Raw genomic sequence first — 14,647 nt, forward strand, 5'->3', positions numbered from 1 at the left:
TGGGCACCCAAGTATGACCACAATGTCGTCCCGCCCCCACACAAGATATACCACAATGAGACAGCAGAGGGAACGCCCTGCGTGCTAACCAGCCCACGGCCCTTGGCCCAGGGCCCCCAGCACCCACGACCCACCACACCTCAACTCCAGACCATCACGCAACACGCTGTATTTGTCCTATATAAGAATGTAAATGGCTATATTGTGGGCTTTCTCTAATGTATTGCATTAAAAGAAGTGTGCGCTCAGGGTGAGTCTCTGCCCAGATTTCGCCCTGCACGCCACAACAACCCTGCGTACTCATGGATATATGCCTCCTCTAAATTGTGTAAGCATTAAAAGAAGCGAGGCGTGCAGTGAAACACCTGCAGAGGCATAGACTAGGGCAAGTGAGGCGTGCATGCAGATGCCTCTGCAGGTGTTTCACTGCACGCCTCGCTTGCCCTAGTCTATTTGTTGATCTTGTTATTGGTAGATGTATGATGTATGCAAACTAATATGTAGTGCATTTAAAAGAGAATAAGGCGTGTTGCATATTGCCAGGAAGAGGTATGTGTGTACGTGCAAAGGGCGAGTGCATGGCGGGGGCCCAGAACCCACGAATACCCCACAGGACTGACCAACACCGGTCCCACGTGGCAACCTGACAGGACCGGGCTGCCCGAGCCACCCATGGGGCCCAGGCAGAACAGGGATGAGTGAAGTAGAGAGAGACAGAGAGGAAGGGAAAGGAGGAAAGGAGAGGAAAATTTAAAAAAAAATCAAATCAAACGGTACATAGAAAAACCAACAATCCCAGTCATAAAGAACTCAGCAGGGAAGCTAACCAGCTTACCTGAAGAAATAAATCCGGTTTTCTACAATTTTTATAATAAACTATACTCTTCAGAAATAAACCCCAACCAGGACGCCATTGACTCATTTCTTAACAGCATCACCTTACCACAACTTAATGAAAACCAAACAAATAAACTAGAGTCACCTATAGCTCAACAAGAACTGTTCGAGGCTCTTAAACGTATGCCTAATAACAAAGCACCAGGTCCGGTTGGCTTCCCTGCTGAGTTCTACAAACAATTTTGGTCCATTTTGGCTCCACTTTTTATCAGGATGATCAATGAATCAAAAAAACAAAAAGACTTCCAGCTAGTATAACCACAGCTTCAATTTCACTTCTCCTTAAGCCCAATAAGGATCCAACAATGCCATCCAGCTACCGGCCAATCTCCCTACTCAGTGTTGACAATAAAATAATCACCAAAACGTTAGCAAACAGATTAGAAGAGGTCTCCCCATCCATTATCCACCCAGATCAGACTGGCTTCATCAAAGGCAGAATTTCTCCCTCCAACACCCGCAGATTCTCATCTCATCTCATTATCTCTAGCTGCTTTATCCTGTTCTACAGGGTCGCAGGCAAGCTGGAGCCTATCCCAGCTGACTATGGGCGAAAGGCGGGGTACACCCTGGACAAGTCACCAGGTCATCACAGGGCTGACACATAGACACAGACAACCATTCACACTCACATTCATACCTACGGTCAATTTAGAGCCACCAGTTAACCTAACCTGCATGTCTTTGGACTGTGGGGGAAACCGGAGCACCCGGAGGAAACCCACGCGGACACGGGGAGAACATGCAAACGCCGCACAGAAAGGCCCTCGCCGGCCACGGGGCTCGAACCCGGACCTTCTTGCTGTGAGGCGACAGCGCTAACCACTACACCACCGTGCCGCCCCCACCCGCAGATTGTTTAACATAATGTATCACTCAACTTTCCAAGAAAAAAACATTATAGCAACTCTTGATGTGGAAAAAGCTTTTGATAGGGTCAACTGGAATTTCCTGTTTTCCACATTAGGGCAGTTTGGTTTTGGCAAATCGTTCATTAATTGGATTAAGATTCTCTACACTTCACCCTCAGCCACAGTGATCACCAATGGACTAACATCACACAGTTTCACTCTGCACCGGGGAACTAGACAGGGATGCCCACTCTCCCCTTTATTATTTACCATCTTCAGTGAACCTCTAGCTGCTGCCATCTGTCAGAACCCCCACATTAAGGGAGTTCAGACTCTAAATATGCATCATAAAATCAGCCTCTATGCCAACGACATCCTACTTCTTTTTCAAGACCCCATAGTATCAGTTAAAAGAAACCATTACATTCTCTAATATTCCTGAATACTCAGGCTACATCCATACGAGAACGGCAACGAGATGTTATTTAAAAAAATATCGCGTCCACATGGGCAACGATCAGTAAAATATCAGGTCCATATGGCAACGCAACGCTTGCTGAAAATGATGCAATACACATACCACACCTCTAGGGGCACTGTAAGACAGTCCCTTCGGAGGCACCAGAACAATAGAAGTAGGGACGCATGCGCATAAACTATTATGCGCGAGACTTTATATTAGCCACAAAGTCAGAAAAATCTGTTCGTAAAATTACATTATAAAGACCAAATACAATGAAAAGTATTTTTCCAGTCTCACCTGTGAAAGGTAATCCCATGTGATCTCGTTTGGACGGTAAACCTGTTGGTACAGTTAAATGCAGCACATGAATGAGGCATCTTTAGTCTCCGCTTTGACCTATCCAATATGGCGGCGAGGATGACGTATGATTCTACGCGGAAGGCGGCGTCTTTAATGGTCCGGAATAAATTGAATGCTACACATTGATGGATTAATTTGTTCTTCTACGCCCTTTTTGAGGAATGTATTGTAGGACTTAAACCAACATCTGAAGAGGTGAGATCGCTCCTTTTTTTCCCTATTTTTGCTGGCAGGATTGACTCTGCCCTAAGGGCTATTCTCTCTCTCTCTCTCTCTCTCTCTCTCTCTCTCTCTCTCTCTCTCTCTCTCTCTCTATCACTTTGCACCATTACACAATAAATATTCACAGTGAAAATATTTTGTAAGCGCGTTTCATGAACCAAGTTATAGGATTTGTTGACAACTCGCATCGAGTTCGTTACACTTCTACCCGGCGTGAAGCACTCACAGTCATGTGGTTGTGACATCATCATAAACAAACCCGTTCTACTCGTCCAGACGACTTCGCAACGGCAACGTTGCCAGATCTTTCCACTCTGGAACCCGTTCTCAAAAGATTGCGTTTTGGGGCACCCAAAACGCCGGTGCCGTGTGGACGCCAGGCCGAAACGATAAACAATTGTATCGGATTCACCTGAATCCGTTGCCGTGTGGACAGGGCCTCAATCAATTGGAATAAGTCTGCAATTCTTCCATTACACTCCAACAGCTGGGATGTGACAGCCCATTCATCACCTATCCCACTATGTATTAATTATATTACATATTTAGGGATAAAGGTTTCCCCCAGGCTGTCAGATTTATTTAGTCTAAATTTTACCCCCCTGCTCAATTCAATAGATGATGATCTCCAGCGATGGATGAACCTTCCACTATCCATCATGGGCAGGATATCAGTTGTCAAAATGTCAATATTACCCAAAATAAATTATTTATTCTCAATGATTCCAACACAGCCTTCCCCTTCCTGGTTTAAATCACTTGACTCAACAATTATTAAATTCTACTGGAAAAATAAGACACCAAGAATCAAACTGACCACTCTACAAAAACCTAAAATACTCAGAGGACTAGAGGCTCCACACTTCCAACATTATGCCCTGGCCAACCAGCTTTGTTACATATACAAATGGTTACTTCCCACCCCCTCAGACAACACCTGGTTAGACATAGAACAAACCATTTGCAAGGATATTCAGATCTCAGACCTTCCTTTCTGTAGTCAGTCAGTTAAAAAACATCCATCCTTCAAAGCACAAACAATATCATCTAGTCTGACAGCTTGGTGGAAATTCTATCACATCACTGATTCACCTGTAGCACCGTCAAATCGCACCCCGAATTGGAATAACCCCGATTTCACTGTCAACAAAAAAACACTCAGTTTTCTCACATGGATAGGCAAGGGCATCACTCAACTTCATCACATTATTCAAGACAAAAATCTGGCTTCATTCCCTTGTTTGGTCCAGAAGCACGGCATTGAGAGTAAGCACTTTTTAGAATACCTACAAATTAAATCATCTATCCAAGCTAAAATTAATATCCAGACAGCTAACCTAGACATCCCCTCACCAATCATGGAGTTGATCAACATTCCCTCCCCCCAAAAAAATATTTCCAAAATATACAAAATTATATCTCGTTTAGAAAAACTTTAAGCCTACCATATCACAAATGGGAATCAGATTTGTCCATTACTCCCGGTGCCGACTTCTGGACCCAAATCTGTAAAAACATCTACCTCATGACAAAAAATAGCAATCTACAATTAATACAGTACAAGGTTCTTCACAGATTTCACTTCACTGCACAGAAACTATATAAAATGGGCTTTGACTCTGATTTGTGTTCTCACTGCATGCAAAATAACCCAGACACATACATTCATGTTGTCTGGCATTGCACTCCAATCAACAGGTTTTGGATAAGTGTCACAGAATCACTCTCTACCATTCTTGGCTGTCACATCCCAGCAACCCCTTCCCTATGTGTACTTGGTGATACAACCGCAATCAATCTAAGCACCTCATGCAATAAAATACTGCTAGTAGCGCTGACTATTGCCAAGAAAACAATCCTCATGAACTGGAAATCAAGGAATACTGTACACATCACTCATTGGAAAAATTTGTTATCGGATTATATATCACTGGACAATATATCCACTCCAAACTTAAACAGCACTCAGGATACACCCTCCCCTTGGACACCCTTCATCACCTTCTTACAGTTATGACCTGACCCTCTGCGCCTGAGATCCAACTCACAACTTTACATCCACATGTAAATAGCTATATAAAATAGGGCGGCGGATGGTAGCTGGAACAATTATTTTTACTATCATTATTTTTTTTATATATCATCTCATCTCATTATCTCTAGCCTATATAATCTCTCTTTCCCCCCCCCCCTTTTAAGTTAAATGTTTTATAACACTTCTGCCTCCACCTCCATTAATGTTTTTTAAGATGCGTGCTCCACTTGGACACTACACTTCTCATCAGAAGACGCTCCTGTCGAGGTGTTAACTTCCATGGACAACCTGGACGCCTCTGTGAGATGGTTGCAGTTCCAGCTTTCTTAAATTTTTGTACCACCTTTGCTACAGTATTCTGACTGATAAGTAAAGGTTGGCTGATCTTCTTGTAGCCTTCACCTTTGTGGTGTAAAGAAATTATTTTCTTTGGGGAATTCTGAAGAGACAAGTTGAGCATCACACTCCATCCAGCATCCAGTCACTAAAAGAGGTCATTGTTGAAGAATGGAAAAAGACTGATGTTGCAAAATGTCACCAACTTGTTCATTCCATGCCTAGAAGACTTGGTGCTGTCATTTAAAAATCATGGAGGCCATACAAAGTACTAGATGTAGTAGTTGTTGTTGTGGGGTGTACTCATTTTTGCACCACCCTAATTTGAGTAAAATTGAAAAATGTGTAATCTAAGTTATACTGTATTATTAACCTTACTTTCATGTTATAAGTTAAACTGATGTTATATTAAACTTTGTCTTTTCAACATTTTGGAAATTGTTTGTGTTCATTGAGATATTGTTTAAAATGTTACTTTTCGAAGGGGGTGTACTCATTTACGCTGAACACTGTACATTTTATTCTTTTTCTGTATCACTAGAGAGACACCAACTGCCATAATCAAATTTTATATATATATATATATATATATATATATATATATATATATATATATATATATATATACACACACACACACACACACACACACACTGAGTTATATTATACAACTGTAAAACCATGTATAGATGTATCAGTTGTAAAAATATAATGTCCTAAATATTCTAATGTCTCAAATTTTTCCATAGATTTTCCACCCAAAACTGCGACAGGAACTCTTGCAATTCATGTGCAGAATTTCAATGACCACTGTCCAGTTCTGACCAGCTCAGTCGAAACGCTGTGTTACGGCAAGAGGGAACTGAAAGTCACAGCCATGGATAAGGATAAACACCCCAATGCTGAACCTTTCCAATTCAGTTTGGTTACCAACAGCACAAAAGAGAACTGGAGCACTGAGAATCTCAACAGTTAAGTTTAAAGCTCTTTTAAAGCAGTTTAACATTAATGCTGTAACACTTTCATTATGTAAATGCTCAATTTAATAACTCATACTTGTTTTTCTGATGAATTCCTTTTCCAGAAACAACAGTCACTCTGCGCAGTCAGGAGATCCTGTGGCCAGGACATTACACAGTGGCACTGCATGTCCCAGACCAGGAGGGAAAGTCCTGTGAGGTTCAAAAGCTTCAGGTAGCCGTGTGCACTTGCACTGAGGCACAAGTGTGTCAACATAGGGCACAGACCAGATCAGGCAATATACTGGGAACAGGTGGAATTCTGGTAGCACTGCTAGGAATCCTACTTCTTTTGTGTGAGTACCATCACCTCAGTATTTTCATGTTCACCACTGTTCTGTGTTTTTCTCTTAATGTATCTACTGATTCTGATGTTCAGATGGAAATAATGTTCTGAGTCCGAGTAGCATGCAAGAAGAGGCAGGATGTAAAGTGTAATAAAGCAAGAAAATGAAGCTTGGACACAAAGTTAGAAATATCCATGATAAGCCTTTGTGACAAAACAAAGAAACATTAGGGTATACATAGACAAACTAATCAAGAACTAACACAAAACAGGTAGACACAGCTGGATAGCAAACCAATGAAAGGATGTGCAAAAACAAGCACATGATCCTTGGCACCATGACAACTGGAGCACAAAGGGGGAATATGTGACAGCATGTATGCTGAATATTTACTTTCAGTAGCTGTCACCGTTGGATATATTTCTCTGAACCAGAAAAACAACCTGATGATGATAATGAAATATGCTCTTATCTGAATTGAGACGAGCTGCTCCGTACCTCTCCGAGCTTTGCGCGACCTCCCAGTCAGTCAGACGCAGTCAGACGCGCTGTCACTCCTGTTAGCAATGTAGCTAGGCTCAGTATGGCCAATGGTATTTTTTGGGGCTGTAGTTAGATGCGACCAAACTCTTCCGCGTTTTTCCTGTTTACATAGGTTTATATGACCAGTGATATGAAACAAGTTCAGTTACACAAATTGAAATGTGGCGATTTTCTATGCTATGGAAAGTCCGCACTATAATGACAGGCGTACTAACACCTTCTGCGCGCTTCGGCAGCGCATTGATATCTGAGCTCCGTATCAATGCGCTGCCGAAGCGCGCAGAAGGTGTTAGTACGCCTGTCATTATAGTGTGGACTTTCCATAGCATAGAAAATCGCCACGTTTCAATTTGTGTAACTGAACTTGTTTCATATCACTGGCCATATAAACCTATGTAAACAGGAAAAACGCGGAAGAGTTTGGGGATAGATTAGGGATAAAATTAGCTCATGTTTTAAGTCGTTCAAATTCTGTAAAGCTGCTTTGCGACAATGTTTATTGTTAAAAGCGCTGTACAAATAAACTTGATTTGATTTGATTTGGTCGCATCTAACTACAGCCCCAAAAAATACCATTGGCCATACTGAGCCTAGCTACATTGCTAACAGGAGTGACAGCGCGTCTGACTGCGTCTGACTGACTGGGAGGTCGCGCAAAGCTCGGACAGGTACGGAGCAGCTCGTCTCAATTCAGATAAGAGCATATTTCATTATGGAAGTACGGTGGACTGTTCCTTTAAGTGCTCTCTTCCATCCCCTTCTGTCTTTAGCTGCCACCTCAGGCTTTTACAAAAGACCTACTTGAGTCCTTGCCTCTCTTTCTCAACACTCCTCTTTCAGGTGGTCTTTCTATTCTCCTTTGCCCCTCCAGTGTCCATGTGAGTGTGACCTTTGTTTTGTTGTTATTCCTCCTGAAGATGTGTCCTGTGTGCCTCCATTGTCTGGCTAGTGGATTCTCAGGATCCTCCTAAGGCACTTCCTGTGGAACACACCCAACCTTTTGCTATCTGCTACAGTAACCCTCCATGTTTCAGCACCAGAAAGTTAAATGGATACTAGATTGATGCTAAAGAGCTTGAGCTCCATGCTGCCTGTAGGGCATAGAAAGCAGTACCTGGTATTGTCAGTCTCCTTTGGATGTTTAGATGTCCTTTCTTTGGCATGTTAACAATGAGGGATCTCTTCCAATCATCAGGCACTTTCTGCTCTTTCAGGATGTCACTGAACAATGTAAAGAGTTCAGGTAGAGCTTTCTCTAGGCTCACTTTAAACATCTAGGGTGTGAAGTTGCTGATTCCTGCTCTTCAGTTTCTTGAAGGATTTTTCCACCTTTATGCTCATCTGTATGTTGACATCATGTTTGCACATGTAGATTTGCTGGTCCTCTGGGATGAGGATGTCGTACTGTTGTGTTTCCTCAGCCTTTGTTTGCAGCTGCTTATAGAAATCATCCTTCCCTTCATCCTCTGCCTCATTAGTCAAGACATACCCTGTAGAAACTGGTACTGATGGTTCTATTGCCTACTGGGTTCTACTTCAGTAGTCTCACTTCATCGTCCAGGACTAGTCCAACACCTCTGTGGTGTTCTCTCTCATGTCCAAAGCCTTTCTGAACCCTATCCCTCTGATCTCACTCAGCCCCAGAATGCTTAACCTGTATCAGCTAAATTGTTTCACAACATTTGTGGTCTTTCCCACCTGGGACATTGTCTTCATGTTCCAGCATCTTACAGTGTTTTTGGTGTGCTCAAGGATGCCTTTTGTGACTCCTTGTGGCCTCTGGCTTCTTGTAGACTTTCCCCAGGTGCCTTCATTTCCCAGTGGAAGTATTCATCATCTGGGATTCTGCAGATCACATATTCACATCTCTGAGTGGTGTCACTTGTTGTGGTATTCTTAAAGCAAGACATGACTGGCATCTTTTCCAACCAATGCCTGGCAGATAGCATGGATTTGTTGTTTGCATTACCTTCTCCGAGCCACAGGTTCAAATTATCAAAGGCACTGGCTGGCCACTCTTTCCTACTGCTACTCTTTGTTACCAGGGTCACCATGTGGAGGTTGTTGCATGTTACTTGTTGGAAGAACGTATTTGACTCAGAAGGCATTCTCGATGTTTTCATGGCACACCTAGTGGCATCAGTGCACCACACTGAGAGCCACACCAGCATTTTGCCCTGTTTTCACCTTTACCCTTGTTTAAAATAAAATGGAAGAATCTGCAAATATGCATGAATGGAAACAAGCTCCAGCTAACCAGTTACTTAACTGCTAGTAAACTAGGTTGCATTTAATTTTCAGTATCTGAATGTGGATGTGTCTCATATTCTCATTGGATTTTTTGTGTGTTTATTTGATTTTTTTTAATATACCACAACAACTAGGATTTTTAGACTAACAATTAAAGTTCATCTCTCTCATTAGGTAGCTAACCATTTAGCAGATCTCTAAACTTGCCCATATTTGTCACAAGGTGAAACAAATGGTATATCAGTTGCTGAGTTCTCATTTTATTTATGTAACAGTAGTCAAAATGTACTTTAAGAACCAAGATTTTTAAAATCAATCTTCTTTTTTTTTTTTTTTAAACAATACTATGGTCTCTGTTTTAAATTTAAAAATGTTAATTTTTACATATTTGAACTAAACACCAGTCTGTGTCATTGGAATGAGCTATCCAAGAGAAATTGGGCATTTAAAAATTATATCTAGTTACAATGAGTTAAATTGAAATAGGGAAAGTAATGGAACATTTATGATCTATTGCATGTTTAATATATTGGATATACAAATTATTAAATTTACTGTCTTATAATTTGCTGTCATATTCTGAATACTATGAAAGTAAGAGAAGTTGGGTAATGGCTTGAGCTGCCTGAAGCAGTGAAAATTGTTAAATGTGTTTGCAGTGATTCCAGTGCTTTTGCTGTTTTGTGAGTGTGGAGATGCTACAACTCTTGATGGTTTCAAGGCCTTCCCCTATGAACAAAGCCAGCAACTTGTCATCTACTGCACTGAAGGCAAAGGAGAGCTTAAGGTAGTGTGTGTTATGCATTTTCAGGTTCTCAATTGGTACAGCTATTTAATAGCACTTCTACAACCCCAATTCCAAAAAAGTTGGGATGCTGTGTAAACTGTAAATAAAAACAGAATGTGATAATCTGCAAATCATGGAAATCCTATGTTTCATTGAAAATCATACAAAGACAACATGGCAAATGTTGAAAGTGAGAAATTTTTACTGTTTTTTGAAAAATATATGCTCATTTTGAATTTGATGTCAGAAACACGTCAAAAAAGTTGGGACAGGGGCAATGTCAATAAGCTTTTCAGCCTGCAGCTGACTTCCTCCCCGGTGGGAGAGGTAATCCATCACCACCATCTGCGCCCCCAGCCTGTGGACCACCCTAAACCTAAAGGGCTGCAGAGGTAGATAAGAGCTGATCCATGTGTTGGCATGGTCTGAACAGAGGATAAAGGAGTGCCTCAGTGGGTAGCACCGGAGGCTGAGGACCGCCCACTTGATGGCCAAACACTCCTTTTCAATGGCGCTGTACTTAGGCCCTGTCCACATGGCAACGGATTCAGGTGAATCTGATAAAATGTATAGTTTCGGCCTGGCGTCCACACGGCACCAGCGTTTTGGGTGCTCCAAAATGAAATCTTTTGAGAACGGGTTCCAGAGTGGAAAAATCTGGCAACGGCGCCATTGCGAAGTTGTCTGGATGAGTAGAATGGATTTGTTTACGATGACATCACAACCACATGACTAGAACAAGCAGCACTCTCGCGCGCATCATTCATAACAACAGAAATTGAAATTGTTTACAGATTAACCTGACTGACCTGCCAGACAGACAATTTACACCTGCTTTGATGAACAGAAAGTACAGCCTTCCACACAAAGCAACAGTTACCGGACTATAATGGAGGCAGAGGGGAAAAGGGTCAGAAGACCCTTCAACAGACTGTTTTGTATGAACCACTGCATTGCATTCACTTTTGTATACAGCTTTTCTTTTAAATAAACAAGTAACTGAACCATTTCTTGAATTTCTTTTTTTTATTGGATAAGACTGCTTTTGGGCGGCACGGTGGTGTAGTGGTTAGCGCTGTTGCCTCACAGCAAGAAGGTCCGGGTTCGAGCCCCGTGTCCAGCGAGGGCCTTTCTGTGTGGAGTTTGCATGTTCTCCCTGTGTCCGCATGGGTTTCCTCCAGGTGCGCCGGTTTCCCCCACAATCCAAAGACATGCAGGTTAGGTTAACTGGTGACTCTAAATTGACCATAGGTGTGAATGTGAGTGTGAATGGTTGTCTGTGTCTGTGTCAGCCCTGTGATGACCTGGCGACTTGTCCAGGGTGTACCCCGCCTTTCGCCTGTAGTCAGCTGGGATAGGCTCCAGCTTGCCTGCAACCCTGTAGAAGGATAAAGCGGCTAGAGAAAATGAGATGAGAAGACTGCTTTTCAAAATGTTCACACACAATATAAAAAGTTATATAAATTATATAAAAATGCTTTTCAAAATGTTCACACAATAAGAAAATTGTTATATAAAACTATGCACACTAATAAAACTAATTTGTACACACAGAAGGCACGATTTCCTCGCGTAGTCACAGCCGCCATCTTGTTGTTGTGTGTTTGTTCCTGTGAGTGCTTCATGCCGGGTAGAAGAAGGGGTTTATGCGTGTAACAGACGTTGCGTTGTGTTGTTCACCAGTCTTTTTATTCTGAAGAAATGAGACACAAATACACTGCTGAGGATGGGCTGCAAATGTCCAGTGGCATTGACGCTTACATTTCCAAAACGAACTGAAAGAGGCCAGCGCCTCATTCCCATAACTACCTGCGCTCTTAAAGGGCCAGCGCGGAATTTCCCCACCACTACACACAATGGCAAGTGGAAAAAAATAAACCCGTTACATGCACATGCGTCCTACTTCTATTGTTCTGGTGTCTCCGATGGGACTGTCTTACAGCGCACGTAGAGATGTGGCATGTGTATTGCATCGTTTTCAGCAAGCGTTGCGTTGCTATATGTATCTGATATTTTACTGATCCGTTGCCCATGTGGACGCGATATTTTTTTTACCGGCTAAAAAAAAAAATCTCGTTGTCGTGTGGATGTAGCCTTAGTCTCTCACCCAGAGAGTTTCCGAATAATCTACAGCACTGGGTGCTCCTCCCCCTGCACCATCTGGATCAAAACGACCCCCAGCCCTCTGTCCAATGCATCAGTCTACAAAAAAAAGGGGGAGATAGACGTCAAGGGAGTGTAATAGTGGCCCACAACAAAAGTGCAGCCTTTACCTAGATGAAAGCCCATTGGCACGACTCTGTCCATTGGACTGGATCTGGTGCCCCTTTTGAGAGCAACAACAAGAGGCCTTTATTTATCACACATACTCTCAAGCAGAGACTTAGCACACAGTGAAATTCCTCCTCTGCATTTAACCCATCTGAAGCAGTGAACACACACCCTATGATAAATCTACAATAATAGCCAGCCAGCCCCAGGAACTGTCTCACCCCTTTTAGGTCTTGGGCCTCAGACAAGTCACAATTGCTTCAATCTTGTAAATTTGGGGATGCACCTACCCCTGACCCAAGTGGAAACCCAGATACCATACTTCCACCCACCCAATTGCACACGCCTACGAGTTAGCTGTGAGCCCCATGTGCCTCAATGACTCCAGAACAGCGCTGAGGTGTTTTACATGCCGTGGACAATCATTGCTCTCTCTCATTTTATATTATATATATATATATATATATATATATATATATATATATATATACATACACACACACACACACACACACACACACACACACACACAATTCTGTCCTCGAGACAGCGCATGAGATGTTGGAATGTTGCTGGGCCCCCGAATAACCTGAACAGAAGGGTAACAAAGGGGTGGAAAAGGCTGTTTTTTCATGGGAAAGGGGAGTCAAGGGAATTGTGGGTGGTAGAAATGGGCAACTGGACTTGCTTGAAGATTCTTGAAAACGTTTCACCTCTCGTCCAAAAGGCTTCCTCAGTTCTGTCTGACTAATAGGGAGTATCAGATATTTATCCTCTCCTGGATCAGAATCAGAATTCTGATGACCAGCTCATCTAAGGTGTCACTGAGACATCATGTTGGTGTGGGTCACTGGAGGCTGGGTGTGAACGGCGAGTCATTAGGGTGATCAAAGGATTGTCCGTTAGGGTGATCAATGGCAATCTGACTCTCTCTGTCCTCCTGTGAGTGACTGAAAACAGCTGGGTCCTGGCGTACACCCAGCCGTCTGGGAAGAGTGTCCAATACCGCCTTGTAGATGGTTGACAAATGATGTCTTAGACCCCCACCTCTGTTCAGTGATGGCTGTTCCAGGTTGACAAAAATGGCTTCTTTAACTCCTCGCTCATACCAACTATCCTCTCTGGCTAAAATGCGTACATTACAATCCTGAAATGAGTGTCCTTTGTTGTTAAGATAAATGTAGACAGCCGAGTCCTGGCCTGAGGAGCTGGCTCTCCTGTGTTGGGCCAAGCGCCTGTATAGCGGTTGTTTGGTGTCACCAATATACAAATCCGTGCAATTCTCACTGCACTGAATTGCATACACTACGTCAGGGGTGTCAAACCTGATCCATAAAGGGCCTTGTGGCTGCAGGTTTTCATTCCAGCCATGCAGCAGCACACCTGACTTGGCTCATTCAATCAATTGAACTGTCTTCACACAGTCAAACACTTGCAGCCACACCCACCCTTGATTAAAGGGTGGGTGTGTCAGTTGATTGAATAAGCCAAATCAGGGTGCTGCTGCATGGCTGGAATGAAAACCTGCAGCCACACGGCCCTTTATGGATCAGGTTTGACACCCCTGCACTACGTTGTCCTGTTTGTGTCTGGGTATTCTGTCCTTAGGGTGGACCAGTTTCTGCTTCAAGGTGTTACTGGGTCTGAAATGTACCGGAATGTTGTGTTTGTAGAAGATCCTCCTGAGTTTCTCAGATAGACCAGAAATGTAGGGAATGACAATGTTCTTGCGTTTGTTCCTGTTATCATCCTTGTCAGTTATGTTCCTTTTTATGCTCTTTAGGAAAGCCCAGTTGGGATAACCGCAATTCTGAAGTGCTTTCTTGATATGATTCTGCTCCTTCTCTTTTCCCTCTAATGTTGTAGGAATGTTCTGAGCCCTGTGTTGCAAGGTCCTAATGACCCCCAATTTATGTTCCAGTGGGTGGTGAGAGTCGAAAAGTAGGTACTGGTCTGTGTGTGGGGGTTTCCGGTAGACCTCGATACTAAGGCTTCTGTCTTGTCTAATGTGTACATCACAATCCAAGAAGGCTACATTATTCCCACGGACATCCTCCCGAGTGAAGTTAATGTTGCTATCCACTGCATTGATGTGTTTCGAGAAAGCTTCCACCTCCTGGATTTTGATTTAAACCCAGGTATCATCCACGTATCTAAACCAATGGCTGGGAGCAACTCCTGCAAAAGTGGTCAAAGCTATATGTTCCACTTCCTCCATGTATAAATTGGCCACAATAGGGGACACTGGTGATCCCATGGTGCATCCATGCTTCTGTCTGTAGAAACTTTCATTAAACTGGAAATAAGTGGTAGTCAGGCAGAGGTC

At 42.9% G+C, this 14,647-nt stretch overlaps 2 protein-coding genes across 4 annotated transcripts in view; one reads left to right on the top strand and one right to left on the bottom strand.

Moving 5' to 3' along the window:
• The window catches only part of LOC132880299 (desmoglein-2-like protein), a 352,687-nt gene that overhangs the window by 179,979 nt on the left and 158,061 nt on the right, over positions 1–14,647 (bottom strand). The gene's annotated exons all lie outside the window — the stretch shown is intronic.
• The window catches only part of LOC132879931 (desmoglein-2-like protein), a 123,315-nt gene that overhangs the window by 104,663 nt on the left and 4,005 nt on the right, over positions 1–14,647 (top strand). For all 3 annotated transcript variants that reach the window (XM_060913758.1, XM_060913767.1, XM_060913775.1), the window contains 3 exons: positions 5,914–6,135; positions 6,249–6,479; positions 9,923–10,050. In XM_060913758.1, the coding sequence (XP_060769741.1) occupies positions 5,914–6,135; positions 6,249–6,479; positions 9,923–10,050 (581 nt within the window). The remainder of the gene's footprint in view (positions 1–5,913; positions 6,136–6,248; positions 6,480–9,922; positions 10,051–14,647) is intronic.

The sequence above is a fragment of the Neoarius graeffei genome, chromosome 1 (assembly GCF_027579695.1).
Source record: "Neoarius graeffei isolate fNeoGra1 chromosome 1, fNeoGra1.pri, whole genome shotgun sequence".
Taxonomy (NCBI): Eukaryota; Metazoa; Chordata; class Actinopteri; order Siluriformes; family Ariidae; genus Neoarius; species Neoarius graeffei.